Source organism: Motacilla alba, chromosome 1A (assembly GCF_015832195.1).
Source record: "Motacilla alba alba isolate MOTALB_02 chromosome 1A, Motacilla_alba_V1.0_pri, whole genome shotgun sequence".
In the NCBI taxonomy this organism is placed as follows: domain Eukaryota; kingdom Metazoa; phylum Chordata; class Aves; order Passeriformes; family Motacillidae; genus Motacilla; species Motacilla alba.
In genome coordinates, this window is record NC_052031.1 from 34,192,894 (window position 1) to 34,216,204 (window position 23,311).

At 40.9% G+C, this 23,311-nt stretch overlaps 1 protein-coding gene across 1 annotated transcript in view; it reads left to right on the forward strand.

Annotated features, from left to right (window-relative positions):
* Positions 1-267: 267 nt before the first annotated feature.
* RAP1B (RAP1B, member of RAS oncogene family) overlaps positions 268-23,311 on the forward strand; it is a 34,705-nt gene continuing 11,661 nt past the window's right edge. Inside the window, exons 1-3 of the mRNA XM_038153931.1 lie at positions 268-463; positions 19,281-19,365; positions 20,745-20,813. Of these exons, the coding sequence (XP_038009859.1) occupies positions 19,309-19,365; positions 20,745-20,813 (126 nt within the window). The 5' untranslated portion in view covers positions 268-463; positions 19,281-19,308. The remainder of the gene's footprint in view (positions 464-19,280; positions 19,366-20,744; positions 20,814-23,311) is intronic.

A 23,311-nucleotide genomic window follows, 5' to 3' on the forward strand; every position in this document is an offset into this window, starting at 1 on the left:
TTTACGTCCTTCATTAACTTTAAGCAACCATGATGTGCTTTCGGCGCACCTTTGAGCTGTGAGTAAGCTAGGGCTCCCCCCTGGAGCTCACAGGGACTCGGGGCAGGGGCAGAGGGGCGGCGTTCTCCCCAGCACACCCCGGCCCCCGGCCCCCCGCCCTCAGCCCTCAGCCCCCGGCTCCCAGCTCCGCCGCCGCCGGCCCGGGGTGGGGCGGGGCGGCCGCGCGTGCGCAGGGGGCGGCGCGCGGGGTCAGCCCTCCCCGCGCCCGCCCCTCCCTCCGCCCCCGCCGCGCCAGAGCGAGGCTGGGCGTGCGGCGTCACGGCGACGGCCCCGAGCCGCGCCCCGGCACAGGCGGCGAGCGGAGCGGAGCGCAGCCGAGCGGAGCGCAGCGGGCGCGGCGCAGCGGGATCGGCCGGCGAGGCGGCGGCGGCGCGCGGTCGGCGGGGAGCGGAGGCGCTGTCCGGTGGGTCGCGGCGGGCAGCGCGGGCCGGGCCGGGCCGCTGTGGCGGGGAGCGGCGCGGCGTCTCTGGTACAGGTGGCGGGGCGGGGTGGGGTGGGGTGGGGTGGGGGCGGCGGCGAGAGGGGGGTGGCGGCGGCGGCGGCGACGGCGGGGAGCGGCGCGCTCTGAGGGAAGAGGCACCAGCCCGGAACATGGCGGAAGTGGAACCGGGAGCCGCCGCCTCGTCCGGCCTCAGGCGTGGTGGGACCCCGAGGGGGTGGGGGGAGCGGGGCGCTGAGGGGCAGCCGCCGTGGCCGGGCCCGGGGCCCGGCCCTGCCGTTCATCGCCGCCCCCCGCCCGCCGGTCCCCGCAGCAGAAGTTGGAGCGGAAGCGGAAAGTTGTAACCCCGCGGGTCGGGGCCGCGACGTGGGGCCCGGACGGCCGCGGGGAGGGGCGGGTGACGCCCGGCTCGGCCCCGCCGCGGGCGGGGAAGGGGACGGTGCCCGGCGGCCGTCGGCGTTGTCAGCGGGAAGTCCGAGCCGAGCCCCACCTAGTCCGGCCGCGGGAGAGAAGCCGCTCGCTCTTTCCGGCCGGTGTGTGGGGGCGAGGCGGGGGGGTCAGGCCGGGCGCGGCCGGCCGGGGCAGCCCGCCGGGGCTTGTGCCTGGGGTGGCCTCGGAGTGGGACAAGCAGACAGCGCGGGGGCCTGCAAGTTCCCTTCCTGCTTATCACAAAATGAAAAGGAAATGACAGGGATGTTCGCCTCGTCTAAACACCCCACCATCGCCCGTGTCAAAGCAAATGGAAGAATTTGACTGACACTTCCTGCGCCAAACCCGTCTAATGAGCCTGAGGTCCTCGTACCCTTCTGCGTGCGTTAGTGAAGAGGTGGTGGAAGGAAAGCAAAGTTTGCAGAGGGGAGAATAAAACCAAATCTGCCTGTTCTCGCTTTGGCCCTAGATTACAAAAGAGGATGAGAAACCAAGGTTTTTGCAAAAAAAAAGAGTAGCATGCTTTTACTCCTGTTTCCATCTTGAAGGCATGGAGTATGCTGCTCAGGGTAAATGAAACAAAAAAAGTAAGGTCTTTCTCTGTACTGCTTTGGGATATGGTAGTAAGGTAGTACAGTTCCAAGACAGAGGGTATGTCAGAGATACCCAGGTTGAAAATCATACAGGTTGTGTATGTGTTCCCGCATTTAGATGTTTTGATTAATGTAACTGTAATTTTTTGCATATAACAGCTATATCTTACCCCGGCATGAGATGTGTAGACAGTGTATGACAAAGACTTTTCAGTACTCTTTCACAGTGAAGTATACGTTTAAATTACTCTTAACAGAAAAGTAGGCAAGAAACACTTTTCCTTTCCATGAATTATAAGTAAAAGGCAGTGAAGCAATCACATTGCCCTTAAGAATAACCATTCAAAAACAAGTGTATTTCCCTTTGGAAAGAGTCTCTTATCTCTGTGAAAAACTTGGAACATTATTTAAGTTGTTATCTTTGGAATGACTTGCCTCTATATTAAAATCACAAGCTTTTGGGAGGGGAAAAAACCCAACCAAACTTGGTAGAGTTGAGTATTTTCATTTTTATTATTCATTGCATCTTTTTTTACTCTTGCTCAAAATCTATCCTGTAAACTTCATTCTAGATCAAAATGAACTGAGTGAATAGTGGGGGATACTTGTGCTATTCACATTAAAAGCTTTGCAAAAATTAACTAATTAGATGTGATGTTTTATTCCTTTGGTACATGTATGTTTCAGGGACGCTTCTTGCAGTGTTACGAGCTACTTCAGGATTAACTTAGAGCTGTAGTGTAAAACTGTGTTATTATCTGTACCCAAGTAACTGAGTTTGGAATTACACTGTGCAGTGTAAGTGCCATGTATCTTTTTTTGCAGCAAAAATGATCATATTTGGAGCACCTGTCTGCGTAGGGGTGAAATAATCTGCAAAACAGAGTTGAAAGACCAAAAAAAAAGTAAAACCAGAACTTTTATGTGGGGGGGAAAAACCCAATAGACTTCTTACTGTCTGTACCTGTGCTTCTGTTACTATATATGTGCACCAGATAAGTTTTCTGAGTGGAATTAAACTTGTGCTATTTTGTTCCAAAGCTCTCCTGTAGGACAGTTCATCAAAAATAAATCTGAAGTGAGCCATGACAGTTCTTTTTGTGCTGTGCCAGTTTTTGCAGAGTAAAACTGACTGTCTTTTTAATTGAGAGCCTTTCTGGAGCAGAGGCAAACAGATGGGAATCTAGGTGAGGGCCTAGAAAAGGAGAAAGAAATTTCTTCCAGGGCTGAGGAAGGAAGTGTGCTGAAGGCTACACTGTAGCTTGTGATCTCACAGTTAGTAAATGTGGCAGGGAACTAAAATAAACAGTTGTCCACCTATCATCTGGGATGTGGGAAGTGCAAGAGTCACACAAGTACTTGAGTACTTGATGCTTACTGCTACCGTGCCAATCCTGTCATCCACAGAGCCCCGCGAGCTGCTCCAGGTTAGGTACAGAGAGGTGCTCTTAAGGATAAGAATATCTTACCGATAAAAACAGGCACTCTTGTCCTTGGACGTATGCTGCGAGGGTAGGCGGATCCTTTATGAACTGGCCTTTGTCAGTAATGCTTCGATGACTTTCAGATACCTAGCTGGCATTAGAGTGTTCGTCAGGTTAGGCTCCAGTTGGGAGCTTTAATCAAAATTGCTCCCTTAGTAAAACAGATCACTCAGCACGAACTGTGCGACAGAAGTCCGTGTTTAGCTTGTGGTTGTGGATGCTGCCACTCCTTTACCTCAGAACTAATCCAAAAGCAGACCGAAGAGCACTGTGTGGTGTCAGTGTGCTGAATCCCTGCTGAGTTGGGGCAGGCTTCTGCTGTGTTCTGTTGCATCTAGGTCAGGTACAGGGATATTTTAGACAGCCTCCTTGTTCAGAGAGATGAAAGGAGTATCTACAGTAACTACACCTTCACATTTCAAGGCAAACTTTGTTTTCCTGCTCAGATGTGGTTAAGATGGTCTGTTTCTATTTTTCTTACATGAAGCACGGGAGAAAAATAAGTGCTTTTGTACTTGAATGCGATTAATAGACCTGTTTTCAAGCTGACTGAAAGTTGTTTAACAGTTAAGTGTAGTAGATCTGTAGTACCTTAGAGCATCTAATGTATGGCTTTTTCCTTAAAGGCCTGTCATCCATGAGGCAACTGGGTGAGACAGGCGTAGTAGAAGTAATATTTTAATGAAGTTATGGCAGTTTGCTTGTAGTAGGCAAATGCTATTTTGAGAAAGTCAAAGACCTTGTCTGCTGGTACAGACTGTTTCTTCATGAAGCAATTGAATGAGGTTACCTTCAAAAGCAGCAGTAGGTTACGGCTACTGGAAACTCTCATTTCTCAAGCTTTAGAATGTGTAAAGAAACACTGGACAGCTAAAAGTGAAAAAGTTTTTTTATTTTTATGTGTGCCTGCTCATGCATGCTGTTGTGAGCTCCTGACATGTAGTCCTCTCTCTTCTAGCAGCGAGGAAAGGGAGGAAGGCTGTAAACACCACGTTGGAAATCTGCCTATTGGGCAATTTTGAAATATAAAATTAATTATTTGGGGGCCCTCTAGCTATTCAAGATCTTTCTTTTTCAAGAGCAGTGAAGAGCATTTTTACTACTGAAGCAGTAGAGTGAAAGTCACTATAAGACCCTAGAGAAACGTGTGTTATAGAATTACAGAAACTTTTTAGAGGTGAACCAGGAAGAAGAGGAGGCATTTGACAATATCTTGTACTCTGTCCCAGAGAGCACTCTATAGTTATAGTTATTAATCTAAGGACTTGATGTTATTTGAAGTAAGTCCTGGCTGTGCAACTACAAAAAGAGACTGCCGAGTAAGTCCACATGGTTAGTTCATTCCTGACCAGGGGAGGAAGGCTAGACCATAGTGCAGGAGTTGGACAGCCTAGCCCTTCTAGTGGATTGGTGTTTGCATCTTGTGGCAGACAAGCAACATCTCATGTTTCTCCCCAGCTTGAAATTCTCTTCAGGAAATCTGTACTTTCTTAGATCACTTGATATCATTCCTGCAGCTGTTGCAACACAGGAAGCTGGCCTAAATCTGAATGACTTGACCAGGTCTTCTGCAAAATGGATATTGTGTGCCACTGTTACTCATTCATGAAATAATTTCCAATGTATCCCTAATTGTAGAGCTGTGGGAAACCTTACATCATTAAATTTTTGGGCAGTATTGAAGACCTGGAACAGGAGAACAGTTTATTTTCATAACTGAAGACAAAGCAAGCTCTGTCATTAATTTTTTTTTCATAGAAACTCAGGAGAATGTGTTCTTTGCATCAAGATTTGTTGATGTTGAGGTGACTCTTACTAGCTTTAACTATAGCAGTTATTATTACCTAATTTCAGTAGGTAATCTGGATTAAAAGAAAATATGTACTTTAGCATTTCTATTGGCTTACTGTATAACTTTTTGTGACATTGTCTTCAGTTAATCTGAAATAAGGTGTCAACAGAGGTAGTCCCTGCAACTTTCTTTTTGTTTTTCTGCATTAGTTGTCCTAGCTTTTGAAGTCTTGTCCTATTTTTCCCGCTCACAGTCTGTTTCTGAAAGCTAACCAATTGTGCCTTCACTTTTTTATATGTCTGCAGTGAAGAAAAGTTTCTTAAAAGCATGCTTCATATATCAGGAGGATCAGTACCACCACATCTCTGTCAAGGATGAGCTGCAGACACTTGTGAGTTATCTATGTGGAGTTCCAGAGGGGACGTACAGGAGATAGGAGAACCTGTCACTAGGAGTGGCACTTCAGCACTACAGAAGTGAAAGTGGTTTTGGTAATTGCAGAGTCAGACCAGCTACTTTGGTTTTTTTTTTTAGAGGTTTCATGTATGGTCAGTGTTTTTTATTTGAGATGAACAGTAGTTAGACTGCATCACAACCCAGATAACAGTGATTGTTAAGCTGTGAAACTGTGCAATCCTTGTTTGCAGTTAATCAAATTTCTATCACATCTGGTCTAATACCTCCCCTAGAAGTGATTTGTTAGAAGACTAGTGGGAAGTTGCAAACTGTTTCAGAAGGGTAAATTGGAATGCGGAGTGGAAGTAATCTCTCAATTGAAGTGGAAGTTACCTAAAAATCTTACTCTCTGCAATACAGTGTTTAGGACTAGATTGATTTATTTCTCAGGTGACAATTACTGTTGATACTGAGTTATGGAAATGTTCAAAGCCAGGCTGGATGGGGCCCTGAGCTACCTTATCTAGGGGGTGGTATCCCTGCCTGTGCCTGGCTGAACTACATAATCTTTTAGGTCCCTTTCTACTCAAGCCATTCTGTGTGTGTGGCTGCGTCCAGGTGTGTGTGGGGACAACCCAACAATGCACAGGAAGCTCTGTCATTAATCTTGTACACATGAAGCAGTTATGGGGGATTGTTACAGTTTGTAAGATGCTGTCAGTAACCCTCCTGTGATCTCTCACTGTGAAGCTTCCTACAGGGGAACATTCTGATGTATGAATTGACCCATAAACGTAGCCTACTTGGCTTCATATGATTGCATTTTGCATAAAATATTGCTGAAGAATTTTCTTTTGGTTGGAAGAGTGTATAAATTAATACAGCTTGGCAAAATCTTGACTCCTGCACTTCTGGAGTTACATCCTTATTCATACTAACTATATAAATATATCATACTGTCTTTTTGTGACTCTTGTGACTTGTTTAAAATGGAGATTTGATGGGCAGTAGACATTCTGTGAGTCTGGTGATTTTATTCCTATTCAGGGAATGGTCCTTTTGTTATTTAGTGTCTGTTGTTTATATTGGTAGAAGCTTACAGAAAATGTGATGTTGTCTTCATGGGTTTTATGATGTGGAGTGTCAAAAATGAGTTTGTGGCAAATGTGAACTCTCCTTCACAATTCTTACAAATATAATACCAATCCATGGATGAATTTCCAAAGTAGTTCTATATCAACAAGTGTACAGTTCGAGATGCCTTGGACTTGTGTTTTTTGTGAGCTGTTATGTTCAAAAATCTAACCCTCTACCAAGATAAGTTATTTCAGAATGTGCCATGCTTCTAGAAAGTGATGCCAAATTTTCATCAAATTGTCACTTGGTGGAGTCAAAGAGACAGTACTAGTCCTGTGGCATCGAGGAGCACTGAAGACGCAAGAATAGCTGACTGTCATGCTGGAGAATATCACTCTTCCATTTTTCTGATACTTTTTTGACTTAGTAGCAGATTAGATGGCATTTCACCAAAGAGACACCCTGGCACTTAATCTCTGTGGGCCTTGAGTAGGTTTGGAGACAAATAGAGAGAAGCTGTAATACTATAATAAGCAAGCACTTGTAGTTTTTTGTCTGGATGCTTGGTCTTCAAATGTTCTTTCTTTTGGTGTACAATTTTCTGCTTGCTTTTAAATCTGAATACTAGAGAGGGAAGAAAGCATTTCTTAATTACAGCTATGTATACCTGTACTTATTGTATGTCTTTATTTTATTGTTACTTTTTCACCTTTCTTTATATTTTAACTTAAATTTTTGTTTGCTTATATTTTTAATGATCCTCTGTTTTTTGTCCTGATCTCCCTAAACGTTTTATTTCAGGAATTGCCCAAAGCTAAATTGAGGTTCAGCCACAGATCTTGCATAGAAAGCTCAAGTGTAGTAGCTGAAATTCTGCGAAGACTGAGGAGTTGAAAATGAGGTTTTACAATAAAGGGCTGTAGGCCGCTGTGTATGCTTGTGTTTGGCATCCTTTTGATCTGTGTGTTGCTTTTCGTCAAACTCTTAAGAGTAATCTCAGAAGAAGAGTGCTTATTAATGTAAGTACAAATTAGAGTGACAAAGTAAGAATATTTCATGTGGAGCCAGGAACAGAAAGATCTAGTAGGTTGTCCGGGTTTATGCTTGAAAGAACAAAAAAGTCCTGAAGTCCTCCTTTTCTACTAGAAATCTGGGTCCTGGTTAGCCAGGAAACAGGTGAAGAAGCGCCATTAAGTGCACGTTAGTTTGAACATAATTAAACTGCAGTAACCAATAGTAACCAATATTTTGAACAATGTGTAGTCTTGCTAACTAGTTCTGCTTCTAGCCAGAGGCAAGATCATAACATCCAGTTTGTAAAAATGTTTTTCAAAGACAAATATGTTATTTTGAAAATATTTGTATTTACAGGTAGTGCAATTCTTTTGTTACTTAATCTTATTGTGAGACTACTTTTTAAATAAGCTGTAAGTTTCACAGAGGAAACCTGAAGCCTCTTTTCTGAGCTGATTGCTGAATCTGCTGTGGTGGAAGTGAAAATAAGGGATCGTTCACAGGCTTGCCTACAGAAGGCTGAAGTCATAGATCACAAGAACCTAAACAGAGTAAGCATTTGGTAAACTGCAGGCACGTTAAGCAGCGTCAGGATGAAAGACTGGTTTCCTGAAGGATAAACTTGCTTTGCTGGGACAGTCAGAGCACACTAAAAAGTTATTCTGCTTGGGCTTTGCCCCAAATACAGATTGTTTTGAGATGCTGGTATTTAGCTTGCTGAAAGTAAAACTCCTCAGTGAACGATTAAGAATGTTGTGGTGATGCTCATTCAAGTGCTGTGGTGATTGTGATTGTCAAAGCCTAAATAATAGATGACTCTTAGAAGACAGATGTGCAGATTTTGTTTAGAAAGGTCTGACCATCCAAAACCTTAGAGTCAATTTGACATTTCAGTAACCTTTGGACATCTTCTGTTACCTTATCAATGTATTTGATTTGTTGTGGGTTGACTCTGGGTGGACATCAGGTGCCCACCAAAGCTGCTCTATCACTCCCCTCCACAACTATATGGGGTAGTGTATTGGGTTTGCATGGCCAAAGTTTGGTAGCATGTAGGTTATAGGGCCTTATCTTCTGTGAGAAGCTGCTAGAAGCTTCTTCTGTGCCTGGCAGATCCAGTCCCTGGTAGCTCCAAGGACTAACGTGCCTCTAGTCAAAGCTTGGCCAATTAGAAATGGTGGTAATGCCTCTGTGATAACAAATTTAGGAAGAAGAAAGAAAAAAGAAGTTACTGCACATTTGTAATTGCAGCCAGAGAAGAGCAGGCTGAGAACATGTGAGAGGAACAGCTCTGCAAACACCAAGGTCAGTAGAGAAAGAGGGGCAGGAGGTGCTACAGGCACAACAGCTGGGATTCCTCTGCAGCCTGTGGTGCAGCCCATGGTGATGCAGCTGTGCCCCTGCAGCCCATGGAGGACCATGAGGATGCAGAGATCCACCTGCAGCCTGTGGAGGACACCCACACCAGAGCAGGTGGATTCCCGAGAGGAGACTGTGAACCCATGAGAGGCCTGTGCTGGAGCAGGCTCCTGGCAGGGACTTGCAAACTGATGGAGAGAAGAGCCCCACACTGGAGAAGTTCCCTGGTAGAACTTGTGATCCTGTGGGGGACCAATGCTGGAGCAGCCTGTCCTTGAAGGATTGCCCCCCACGGAAGAGTGGTCCATTCTGCAGCAGTTTGAGTGGTTCTGTTGCCCATGGAATGGACTCATATTGCAGCCATTTGTGGAGAATTGTTGTTTGTTAGTGAGATGGACTCACATTGGAGTAATTCATGGTGAACTATCTCCTGTGGGAGGGACCTCAGGTTGGAGCTGGGGAAAGACTCCTCTGCCTGAGCAATGGGAGAAAGAACCTGTGATGAACTGACCATTCCCTCCTCCCTGTGCTGCTGGGAAAAAAGGTAGAGCTGAGGAAGGAGGGAGGGGTGAGGGGAAGGTGTTTTAAGGTCTTACTTGACTTCTCATTGTCCTGCTCTGATTTTGTTGGTAATAAATTCAGTTAATATCTCTAATTCCAGCCTTTTTTTGCCTCTGGTTGGATTTGTTGAGTGATCTCTTCTGGTCCTTACCTCAGCTCATGAACCTTTCATTATATTTTCTCTCCCTTGTACAGGGTGGAGGGTAGTGATAAAGAGTCTTTGGTGGGTGCCTGGCATCCAGCCAGGGTCAACTCACTACAGAAAGAAAAAATACAGCGCAAGGCTTGTGGGTCAAGATAAGGACAGGGAAGACCTCTTACCCATTGTTGTCATGGGGCGGAAATAGACTCAGCTTGGAGAAATCAGTTTACTTTATTGCAAATCATATAGGGTAGGATAGTGAGAAATCATTCCAAATCTTAGTAACACCTTCTTCCCAGACTGAACTTAGCTCCTAAATTTTTTACTGCCTCTCCCTTAGAGGTACAGTGGGGTAGGGAATGGGGGCTACAGTCAGTAGCATGTACATGTTGTCTCTGCTGCTCTTTCCTTAGTAGGACTCCACACACTCTTCCCCTGCTCCAGTGTGGGGTCTCTCCCATGGGAGACAGTCCTTCACAAACTTCTCCAGTGGCAGTCCGTTCTGGGGGTGCAGTCCTTCAGGAACAAACTACTCCAGCATGTCATTCCCATAGTGTCACAGTCTCCTTCAGGCATTTAGCTACTCTGGCCTGGGGTCCTCCATATGCTGCCAGTGGATCTCTGCTCCATTGTGCACTTCCATGGGCTGCAGTGGGACAGCCTGTCTCACCATGGGCTGCATGGGAATCTCTGCACGGGCACCTGCAGTACCTCCTCCCCCTCTTTCTTCACTGCACTTTGGTGTGTGAAGAGTTGTTGATCTTACATATTCTCACTTCTTTCTCTGCTGCTGTTGTTCCCCTAGCAGTTCACCCCTCCAACCCCCTTCTTAAATATGTTCTTCCATAGGTGCTACTGTTACTAATGGACTCAACTTTGGCCTGCAGTGGGTCTGTCCTGGAGCCCATCTGGCACTGGAGATGGGGGAAGCTTCTGGCAGCTTCTCACAGAAGCTACCTAGCTAAAAAAACATTGCCATGCAAACCAAATAAAATTTGATTCCTAGCAAAGTGAGTCTTGAGGTATGACAGGTTTCTCCAGAAAATGGCAAGCTTTGAAGATGCAGAGGAACCAAGAATTATGGTCTAAATATGAACTAGAGTGATCTTAAGAAGATTCAAATAGAATCTTGTGGAGACTTGATTGAACAAGTTTAATCCTCATTAATTTGGTAACTCCCTACTAAAGATCTAGTCCATGTAATTGAAAGTGGTGTGGGATGAGTGTAATTCAAATTAATTTGGTTTAAATTATTCAGTTTTTTGTGTAGGTGTCCTCATGGGAAAGGACATGAGCTCAGGCTTGCAAGTGTGAATTGCTTACCTTTGGGGTTATGCTCCTAACTCAGATCTTTCAACTCTTGAAAATTTGTGGCCCATTAAATAAGAGTTCTGGGGGTGCTAAGGTGCATCAGCCACTCACAGAGCAGGTGTAGAGCTATGGCAGTTCACAGCTTTGCATGCAGATATTAGCTAGAACTTGTTTTTATGTGGGCTGTTGGTTTGTTTTTTGGGTTGGGTTTGTTTCGTTGATTGGGTATTTTTGGCGGGGGACAAGGGGATGGGGAATTGTTTTAGTGGGTGGGATTTTTTCTGTAGGATTTAGTTTTAATCAGTTGAGTGTTTTTTGTGTTTGGGTCTTAAATGCCCTCTTCTGAAGCTTGTAGCAACTTAAAAATTGCCTAAGGAACAACCAAGTTGTCTGTTTATCTCTGTATGGGCAGAGGAGTGAAGGTCAATGTCTGCAGTTGTCATCTTCCAGTTCAGGTTTGCTTGTTGGTTGGACATTGTCTGTGGAGCAACCATCCCTAGGTTCAAAGTGGTACTGCCTTGATGCCAGAAAGAGAACAGGATTTTTTTTTTTTTAAGTTTCACCCTCTTCCATTAAGCATGTCAGACCTTTGAGAAACTCATGTTCATCAGTGGATTCAGCTAATGAAGTTAATTGTAAAAGAAGCAGTTAAGGTTGAACCTCTGTCATTGCACAAGTGGCAAAACCATGTGGCAGAAAATAGTGGTTGTTGCTGAGTGTCAGTGTATGCCTTTTTCAGGGTACCCTCAGGAAAATGTCTGAAGCTGTAACAAAAGAACCGTTGGTGAAAATAGGTGTCATTTGGGTGACTTTCAGTGAGGTTTGTTGCTCATGTTCAAATGCCATGTTTCTATTAGGGAAGTATTAGGAAGTATTGAGAGTTAAAACAGACATGAGTTACAATTGCTTGGAACTTTGCTGGTTTGGTTCAGTTATCATGAAAGAGATAATTTTATTCTTGTTAATGAATGCTAGTAGTGAGTAGTCTCAATTTGCATAGAATCAGTGTCTTTTCGACAGATAAAACTTCTAATCTTAATTAAAATGACATATGGGAATTTGTAAGACTTCTCTCTGGCTACCAACCTGATTAGTAATAGAATTACTGTAAATTGTACTGCAGAAGGATACTTTGTACATAAAGGGCCTATGCTAGCTGGATTTAAATGGCCAGTAACAAAACATCATATAATGATGGAGGACATCTTTATATCTATGCCTTGATGATGTGTTAGTAATCTAAACAAACCTGAATAAAACCCAACTTCTTACAGTGAAGATAGTACAAGTAATAATATGTTAGCATGCAAGCTCTGGTGTTGCCTGGGGTGTATGTTATGGAGAAAAATAGAGGAGAGGCAAAAGGTGATCCTGGAATCGCAGTTAAACCCAGCATTGGCTTGCATCTGTAGAGGGAAACCCGATACCAGGCTTTACTAGTTCAGCAGCCAGTGTCACAATCAAAGTAGAGCTAGGATTGCCAGATATTAAGCAGATACCAGATGGAATTTGAGACTAGGTCTTGCTTCTGAAAGAGAAATTAAGATGCCTTTTTCCAAAGAAGAGTATCTTAAGCCAGCTGGCAATCTTAAAGTAACTTTCAAACTGCACTTACAAAAGAAATACCTTAACTCGGAAAACTTCCATGCCTTACTTGTAGTCCCGCTGGATATTACCTTGTTTTGAAGCTTGAAAGATAAAATTTAGTGTAACAATTACGGGGACAAACAAATAGTTAAATCTGCTTTTACTCAGAAGCATGCATATCAGGTGATATTTGTGGCAATCCATTAACTTGGAAAAATTGTAGAGCTAAATACTGATCCTTCTCTGTAATGACAGTAGAGCCAAATTCACAGCATCAAACTTCTGGCTCAGTTCTCAGAAATTGCTTTATGGTTGAATATCTAGCTTATGCATAGCAAGATATTGTAATGCAGTAGTTATGCATTCTCTGAATTAAATGTACTTGTAGTATTTTTTAAAATCTCTGTGTTGTTTCTGTTTATTGCCTGCCTGGATTTTCTTTGCCAGCATAAAGATTACTTGCAATTCAGTTTCTTCAGGAATTCCAAGGTCATAATTTTAACTCTAAGTCTGACTGGTAGGGCATTCACAAACAACTTTCCTGGGGGATGGTGACTATTTGACAGGAATAGGGAGAAAATGCAAGATCGTGGCAAACAGCCACAAAATATAAGAATATACCTGACAAATGTTACAAATTGTATTTGAAACTTAAATAGATTCTATAGCATAGGCTTTATAAAAAGTACTCCACATTTGAATTGACATGTTAGAATTTTTGCACGAAGATGAAACTTTAATTCAGTAAGTGTTGAAGCATAGCATATTCTTAGTAAAATAAGAATGTTCATTACATCACTTGCTTTGAAAATGCTTTTTATATTTTGTGTGAATCTGCTGCAAGTCACACATGATTGCTAGTTTCTCATATCAGGAAACTTTCATCCTGAGATATCAGTGATTTTAAGCAGGCAGTTTTTACCCTTACAACATCTATGAAATTTATGTTCAAATTTAACATCTAGATGGGAGTTAACTTTGACTTAAGAAAAAAAAATCTGATTTTATTCAGCTATAGTAATTATAGACAGTGGAACTAGTCTCACAAGGTCAGATGCTGTTAGCTGCTTTTGCAGAAATGGTCCCTGTGTGCAGTATTAATCAAGGTAGCTCCCTTCAGTGGAAGGAGGAAAACTTGGTTAAGCTTTCTCTGTGTAAGTGTCCCTGTGGGCTGTTCAAGGAGCAGGTTAAACCTTAGTGCCATGTTTGTGCTGCAGTAGCTTGTTCTCAGGTTTCTGGCTGTTTTTCAGGTGGTCAGTATGATTTCATCTCACTGAATAAGCTTAACCACCCAGACAGCTTTTTGAAAGTTTTCTGAAGGTTGTCTGACATCAGTTAAAATATTTGAACATAATTGAAGAGCTATTTTTGTCCAAGAAAAAATTACAGTATTAGTGCCCAGAAGAACTAGCTGTTCAACTGATGAAATACATTGTCAAGACCAGAAACTATCAAAAGCAGATAAAAACTAGAAATAAATAATTGCTTCAAGCTTTGTTTACTGAACAGTTGATAGCTGTACTTACAGGAATCTTGAGTATGAAAGTCTTTATTAGATCCCAATCAGCTTTTTAGAATTGATTTCTGAATAAAGTTTTTTTATGAATTTTTATAAATGTGTCAAAGTCAGCTCTGGAGTAGTTTAATTTCTCTTTTATAAGAGGTACACTTACCCTGTTGAGTAAGGGTTATCTGAATTGCTTTGATTTCTGAAGCCTCTCAAAGTTGGTGAAAATGAACTGGCTTCCACTTTGGGCTATATATTGTCAAATTTCTGCTTATGCGCTGAAATTATTCCAGAGGGGGAGTGGAGAGAGCAGAATTTGGGACATCTCACTCACGTGTAAGTGTTTGGGGAATACTAAGAACAGCACACATCATCTCTTAATTAGTTGTTTACCTGAAAAGAAGGTTCTAAACCAGGAGATTAAAAACATAGTGGAATCTGGGATGGTTTGGCTGTCTGAGACTATTCCATTATCAGAAATGGGAAACATCTCTGAAAAGACATGATCCTCTGAGTTTGGCTGGTCCTGTGACTGAACTAGTGCTATTTTTTCAAATGTCTGACCATTGTCATCTTGTTTCATCACAGGGCTAGTATTCCCTTTCTGAGAAAAAGAGTGGATTTTTTTCCTTTGGCTTTTTTTTCTCACCACTTCTAATTGTAAGCAGGTAAACCAGTCAGTTAATTTGTTTCATCTGTCAATCTAGTGTTTGACTCTTTTTTTTCTCATGCAAATATTTGGGATTAATTTAGGAGTGCTGTTCTCAAGGTGGTTCTAACAAAGTCTCTTTTCCACAGAGGTAAATGCTCTGAGGCAAAAGTATTAGGAAAATTTTAGTGAATACAGTGCAACCAAAATGTCAGGGTCTGGACAAGAATCATGGTGTCTATGAAGCGCTAAATAATGGTGATCCCTTCTGAAAATGATAAGGCTTCTGGGAGGGCCAGTTTATTTAACTCCCCCCCTGAACAGCTAGTTCATATAAGCAAGTCTTGGGGATATCTTCAAATCAGTGACTGTATTTAGTTCATGTTTTTGGCCTGGGGCTGAGGTCCACTTACAGCTTCATATGGCTTAATAGCTTAATATCACTTGATAAAAATAGGATTATGAGCTTTCCCATCCCTTAAATAACAAAGTTGAATCAGAACCCAAAATTTGAAACTGAAGGAATTGAAAGAAAACTAAATAAAAAATAAAAAACCCACCCTGCTTCCACAATTATTACATCAAACCCAATTACCAATTGGTATGAATTTCCTTGAATTCTTCATTGCATCGTTGCTTTTTAGAAAAGCTTTACAAGCAGTAAATGTGCAGGGTTTTTTCCATTCACCTCTATAGTAAGGTTATTTATTCCTCAACTTCCTTAGCATCATCTTTGGTTTGCATTTTTCTGGAGACCTGCTTCAAGAAATCATTGAAGAAAATGTCCAGGAGGCACTTTTTCCTGGTTTATATGAGAAGGACAGAAGCAGAAAGCAAGTTCCATGTTCACAGTCCTTGTCAGATGTGAAACTTTTGAAATGCTGCATTTTCAGTGACTTGTCGTGGTTAACTTTTCTTCTGTTCTGATAGGCTTATTCAAAGATATGCTGCTCATCCTTCATTGAGAATCTTTAGTGGGAAAAGTGTCCGTGTGTATATTGTGTGCATGTGCTCTTCTAGTTTATCAAGTACTTTAATTTTAAGTATGCCATGAAGAAGTAGAATTAATCGGTTAGCTTAATGCATTTATTAGTACATTCTGCACTAATGCACAAAGTACAAAAGGTAATATGAACAGGCTAGTGAGAGAGGCACAGATACAGTGATTTTATGGACAGTTGCATCTCGGGAAGTACGGAAGGCAGTTCCTGGCTGTCACTGGCAGTTAATGGAGGCAGTCTAGAATTGAGCTCTGTACTTTAGAGAGATTGTATACTTTAAACAGCATTAGAATCAAGTTTGTGATAGTGCTGTTTTTCAAAGAGTAGCTTCCCTCATTTTTTCTAGCTAACTCTTACATTAGGCATCTCCACAGTTCAGTTATGTCACATACATCTGTGCATATAAATACTCAACTCAGCTGTTAGGCAGTACCTAAAAAGATCTTTTTTTTTTTTTTTTGAAAAAAAGGTCTTTTTTGCATGCTTCCTATCTTTTTGCACTTTAGCATCTGCATAGGGGCTATAGTTGACAGTATTTTCCTGCCTAAAGATAGGGAAATGAAAAAATGAAAAAACAAAGGAAAGTTGGCATTGCTCTCCCTTCTTGCAGATCTGTCACCTTATAGGCAGACAGCCTTTAAAGCAAAATTTCTCCTATAAAATAAACTCCATTAAAGGAAGAGGGGGATTCAAACAAGTTACTTGTTATATTTGCTAGGAATAAGTTTAAACTTACTTCTGTTTAACTGTTGGGTGGTTGGGTAGATATGTCTCAAGTTTCCAGTAAATCTGGGGACATCTTGCTTATCTGTTGCTCCCATATCTTAGTATCTTTATTTCTGTTATGCCTGTTCAAGTATAATAATTTTGTATCCCCAAAGTGATCTGGGGACTACAGACAGATACTATTGTTGGACTTGATCCTAACTTATTCTACAAATGCCAGCCAGACACAGTGTTTTACGGCTTAAGCCTCCTCTTTTAGACTATGTCTTCTGCTTTTTCCCTCGCTCATTTGTCATTAATGAGTCAGAAGGAAATCCTGTTGGCATCCAAATGCATCTGGATACATTATTAGTTCCAGAGTCAAGCATTGTATCAACTGAAAAATAAAGTAAGAGCATATTTGAGATTTAGGATGCCAGCAGTTTCTACAAGATCTGATATGGAAAAATAGGTTTAATCAAGAGCAGAGCCAGGTCAGGTTATCTGGGAATCGCTGGAAAGTCAAGTTCAGAAAGGATCAGAGTCAAAGCTGAGTCTGGGGCACACTTGCAGCCATCAGGCATACTGGTCAATGAAAAAGTATGTGCTGGTCTTTAACAACATCAAATAGTGTGGCAGACTGCAGTGTCCTCCATGATCCAGTGGCTTCTTGGATGAGGAGGCAAAGATCTGCAAGCAGGAAAATTTTCTTAGGAAAGTTCTTTTAGTTAGGAGTTGAGGTTTTCTGTTAGAAAACAGTAAGAGAAAGGTGGAGTGACATCAGTACTGTTGCTCAAAGGCAGTGGGGTGGTAGATGTAAGTGGCAGCAGGCTCTAAGAAGGGAGCAGGTGCTTCTGCTGCCTGCTGTGTTAGGGGTGTCCAGGTTAGTTTTCTTCAACTGTTTTAGAGGATACATTCATTTGTGGTCCATTCCAAGGTGTAATGGCCAGATGATAACATCAGTGCAGGAATGCCAAGCTACCTCTATGCTATACAAGTGCGTGCATATATAGAGCATTTCTGTGTGCTCTTGGTGACGTAAGAGTAACTGTACAAATGACAAAAAATTGTCATGGTGAAAGAAGTTACTATTTGTAATACTGTATATAAACGCCTTGTGTGCCACCACTTAAAGTAGGAAAATCAGCTCCAGAATATTGTACAGTGATTGGATATTTAGGGCTGAACTTTCAAATCTGGATGCTGAAAGACGCTTCAGCTTGCATTAAATTCCTGAATTGCTGTTTCAGAGCCAAAAATGAAATTGGCAGTCTCTCACTAAAACCAAGTTAGTTTCTTTCAGGATTTGGAATTGTGGATCTTTGAGTAAGAAAAAGTCAGAAATAACTTAGAGCAGATATGTGGTACCTGCTGCTGAAGTTCTGTTACTTTTAAACTACTGTCAGCCTTCATTATTGGTATCTCCATATTTAGTTGCTAGCTTCAGTCAGAGGACTGAAAAATTCAGCTTAAACTCTTCTTTTAAAGACAGTGAAATTGCTGCAGTTCACCCAGATTGCTGTACTGGGATTTCCTCTACACCCACTATGTTTTTGTCATTCTAGTGATACCCTTATAAAAATAAAAGGATAACTGAATGTTTGTTTTAAATAAATGACAGTAATGCAGTTTTAGGCTTAACTTGTCATGAGTTTGAGAGGTCCCTTTCAGGACAGTTGGAAACAATCCTGTTTATGGAAAGACTAAACAATTTACAGATTTGTGGATCTAACAGCATTTACAGTGGTGCAAAATAGATGAAACTTGTGGTGTGAATGGTTCTCATCATCTGTTTGCAAAAAATTCTGTAGGGAGGAAAGAGTTTTTTAAGTCGGGAGTGAAAAGATGTCCTGTTAGGTGTGAAAATCATAGAAGAGTCTCAAAATGTATTGGTAATGGAAGACTGCAGAGACATCTCTTTTGCTGGACATCATGTCAATTATTTCCTTAAGGCTTTCTTCTCATGTTCCTTTTGTGAGGGACAGTTTAGATAATTGAAAGATTATGCATTTGCAAGAAGATATAGGACCTGGTCTCTTGATTTCTTTGTCTTCTGACAATCAGTTGATTTAATCAGTGAGGGTAAAGGCAGGACTCTACCATGCTGGTTTAATTTCTGTGTAAATCATCTTAGCATTTTGTGCTCACCATGTAACAGATGATGTTTCAGAGATTTCAGAGATGCTGTCAAATTACTACTGATGAGAAGGGTGTTTCTTACCTTACTTTCCTCCCTCCCTGCTTACCTTTTACAAGCACCTGAGTTGTATTCTTGCACTTTCCCTGGCCTGTAGATTATTCATTAGTTGGGGAGGGTTTCATCTTTCTTTGGGGATGGAGAGGGAAGAAAAGAGGTAACTCAATCTCGTAAGTGCTAGAGTCCCTGCAGGAAAGGAACTGAGACCTTCCTCAGGAAAGCAGTAACAGTCCTGCTAGCTCATTCCCAGCCAGACTGCAAGAGGTGGTGTGGGGTTTTGAGCAGTATGACCCAAAGACATGTCCCAACATCTGTGGCCTTGTTTTGGTTTGATGGGTCAGTTTCCAACAAAGATGAGCAAACAGATCCCAGAGTTTGCTGTTGGTAGCCACACCAGCTAGTGAAGCAGATCTAGCTTGTAGAAGAGGTATAGTCTCAAAATACCCATTTTAGTTGCTTCCACTTACTCATTAAATAAGTCATAATAGATCTAGTGGAACATTAAACAGTTTTCAGAGTAGGGAAGGGATTTTTTTTTTTGAGAAAATGATTTCTGGGATCCTGCTATTCTTTTTAAGAAGTGTTTGTTTGCTGAGAAGGGGAGGTTTTAATTATCTTGTAAAAGTCTGTGCTTCTTTGTTTAGTGCTTAAGTGTTTGAGAATGATAGAATTCATGCTATCTCCTCTGTATAATTATTTCTTATGAATAGTAACTGTTAGCTTTAGTATAGTAGGGTTTATTTGATATTTATGGGAGAACCAGTAATGAGGTAAAGCAAATGCTCTATATGATGGTTTGCAGCATTTTACTGTGGCTGCATTAAGAGTTGATAGTTAAAAAAAAAACCTGCTGTATTAAAAAAGTTAACTAAGGAACTTCTATCAAACCCTGCTTAGTGAACTGGATTGTGGTGTCATTATTGTACTTCCTGCATATCGGTCAAGTTTTAATCAGACTGGTGTTTTGTGTGTTTTAGGTATTGAGGGTCATTTATCTCTTGCATCATGCGTGAATACAAGCTAGTAGTTCTTGGTTCTGGAGGTGTCGGAAAGTCTGCTCTGGTAAGTATGAGGCAGTTCAAGTATGGTTTTTTTAGGCTTATTGTATTTTTTTTCTAATTCACTCTCTACTAATGTATATTTCTTTATATAAGTGTGCACAAATAAACATAAGTGTTAGCAATGCCCAGTGAGGCATCCTGGCTAGTAGGTAGATCCTTTACTGGATGCATCTGCATCCATTGGTGCATTCTCCCAGGCTGCTGCTGTTGTATGGGTTTGGATGATGGTGCTCGATCAGTCTCATGCAGTGAGGTGCAGAGCTGCAGCATTATGGGGGTGTCTGGTTTCAACAGATAAACCAGCTATCAGTCTGTGGGAAATCAATCTCCTTTGTAAATCTCTCAAAGGATATGAACTAGCTTGCCTCTGTATGTCCTGTCTCTAGAAAGGTTTTCAGGGTGCTGTTTGCTTCGTGTTTGATAGCAGTGTCTTTAGACCTAATATTTTTATGCAGACAGAAATATAGATTTGCATGTTGGTGGGAAGCTTAATGTGTTTGCTGCATCCTTTCTGTGAGAGTAGATATGTAGCTGTGGCAGGTAGATGATTAAAATACATGAGCTCTTTTATTTACAGTTAAATGATTACAGAATGTTTTAGTCTGAACCTAGCCTAGAATTGAAAAAGTTCACAAAATATGATGTTCTGAGCCCAGCTAAGAATTTTGCATCTTTCCACTTAGTTGTGCCACCTCACCATAAAGTAAGCTCCAGAGTTTACCCACTCCCTTGAGTAAGAAGTATTCTCTTGTGCAGCAGTTCATTAAGAAAACTTAAATGACAAATCATGTTTGATTGTGAAATAACGTATTCGTTCACCTCTGAATTCTTTATCTCACTGCAGCATTTCTGGATTTGAATGTGCCTGCTCTGACTTGGCCATTGAGTCTTAAGTTCCATTTGACTTGTGCTAAAAACGTCCTTCGTGCTAGGTACACAGGAACAGCCTGCTGAGTGTAGTTAAGACTAGTAAAAGCTGGCAATTGTTTTTTCACTAATTCCTGTGCTGGCAAATAAGTAGCAGAAGATGAAGTAGTTCTAAATACAAATGTAAAAACTGTGCAGCTGTGTTGTATCCTGGTCAACTAGAAACTAATACTGATTCTAAAAGTTAGGCAAACCTTAAATCAATGCATGCTTTAATTCTTACCCTCCATGTGGTGGTGGATAAAGGAAAGTGTAGCATTGATTCATCTAACAGTTAAATGGACATACACATCTAACTTTCTGTTGTTTCTTACAATTATAGTTATGACAATTATTTGATCTGCTTTAAAAATGTTATGGATAATAGAGTATATACCTAGAACAGTGATTTGTGTGCAGTGTTTACAAAATGTCACTATGTAAAAGAATCTTACAAACACTTTTGTGTTGCAGACTGTACAGTTTGTTCAAGGAATATTTGTTGAAAAATACGATCCTACGATAGAAGACTCCTACAGAAAGGTATATACAAAAGACGTCTCTAGTGTTAGACACGTAAAGCTGTAATACATATTGTCAAATATTTGACTTACTCCTTTAAAATGGGTATGCTATATTAAACCAGATAACAAGTCTGAAATCCTAAAGTTTGCTTAAAAGAAATAATTCAGGACTAACTTTTTAATGTTTAAGCATAATATCTTGCTGGCTTGTCAGTAAAAAATGATTATTTCATTGTCAGAGTTGGGAACAGGGATTGCAAAAAAAGAATATTTTAAAAATCACCACTTTTCAATTTTATAATATTTATTATTAGTTTGTTTGTGTGTTAGTATTTCCAAGTAGATTTGGTCTTGGAGGTATTACACTGCTTTGCTACTAGAAAAATAGCCAAAAACAACTTCACACCCTTAGAACACTGGAGGCATCTATCATACTGTACTCGTAACAGTTTAAATGATAGCTAGATATGCTTCCATTAGATGGGTTGTTGTTTTATTAATAAGTTAACACAAACCTGTCAAAAATGAACAAGCATTTACAGCAAGTGGCCTGTTAGTTTCTCTCTTCCTGTCTTCAGCATGACAGGCTCAAAGGTCTGATTCTGCTTGCATCATCTTGAATCTCCATATTGCTCACTCTTCAGTTTCACCTGAGACCACGATTAAGATTCCAGACTAAGATAATTTATATCCAAACTGCTACCATTAACCATTTAGTGCAAGAGATAAGTTTTTGGCTGTGTCAGTTTCTTAATCTGTCTTTTTTAGCTGAATTACTTTTCATATGCATTAATACTCTGATGTTGCTTATCGTGTGGCCACAAAAATGTTGGTGTCTATACAAGGGAGGCAAGATGCACAAACCCTAGCTGAGAATGGGCAAACTGCAAGACCTCCTCTTTCAGCACTGAGCTACATTTGGATTGGAACAAAGGTGGTGCATTAAGAACTGTTGTAGCCTACAGTCACCAGAATATTTTCTGAACAGAACAGGAATTAATGAGAACAAAATAATAATTTCAAACCTCTTTTCTTTCACTTTATATAAACTGTATGTTGGAAAAACCCAAGGCCATCTTAAGTATGGGGGCTCCCAGCCAAAGCTAGAACTCCTACTAAAGACACAATAGCAGAACCAAATTCTGTGTTGACACTTTTTCTGTCTTAGAAAAGCAGGAATTTTTGACCATTTCTCAGTGTTTAGTGCAGGACTTTGCTGGGTCAGGCCCAGTAAATTACTCCAAAAAATATTCACAGGCTGAACTAAAGTGTTTCCTTTGTTACATATTTACATTCTTTAGGTAATAGTAGAATCTTGATGTTTGCTGGGTGAATTTTTCCTAAGACTGTTTCCATGGAGCCTAAAAAAGTAATGCCATCTTAAGAAATTTTGCAGTTTGCTAATTACATTTTTTTTGTTTTGCTGCTAATAAAGATTTATACTATTCCTTTCAGGTTTATTCCTGAAATAACTAGTTATAACTCTGGGTATCCTTTTCAAATCAGCCAGATTGCTGAAGTCTTGCTAAAGTCTGGACAACATTTTATGTAGTCATTTTCACCTTCTCACTGTTGATTACAATTCTAACTTGCTTCTTACCTTCAAAATGTATTGGTTTGGCAATTGAAATTCTATGCCATTTATGTTAAATATAATTTTATAATATTTAAAGTTGAGAGGATGTCACTTGTTCATCTAAATAATTGAACTTGAAGTCTTGAAACTTTATGCCTTGATTTACTCCCCAAATATTTCTTCATAAAGTTAATAAATGCTGTTTAATTAGCTGAATAACTTCAGCAACAATACCTGTTAAAACAGTGATACTTTTTTTAAGGAATTACAATCCATAGGAGACAGGGGATAGGTGTGAGAGGAGGGGAAATACTCTTCTTCCCTGTCCCCAGCTCAAATCTAGTTACAGAAGAACAGCTGCTAATTAAACTAGTGACAGTGCATAAATGGAGAAGAGGTAATCTGTTAAATAGGAATTTTACATGCAAATGGAAACAAGGGAAGTTTACCAATAACTTGAAAGAAAAAAAAATTAAAATGTGGTTAGTCTGCTTGAAACAGCTTGAGGGCGCTTCCATGTCCTTTGCTGCCCTCAGGGCCATTTCTTTGAGGTTATGTCCAGTAGATAGAGGAACTCTGGAATGAATACAGAAATTGTTCTGTCTTATTAAACCTTCCATTCTCTGCAAACTTTTCCAAGCTGGGTCGATTTTCTAATTAGTTCCTAAAGGCTTGTTTTGGGGACACCACTTTTAGTAGTGGCTGTTTAATTGTTTGCTGTGTACTACTTACTCTCTTGTAGGTGTAAATTATTATTAAATGAGCCTTAGTATGCCAATCCAGTTTTCTGGCTTTCACTTGTACTTTTCTTTCAATCTGTGATGATCCCTGAAACAAGTGGAAATTAGTTGTGCTAGTTGCTGATAACCATCATTACAAATTTAGCAGCCTCCTTTTAAATAATCAAAAATCTCTAATCACTTTGCAGAGTGGTAGTTGGC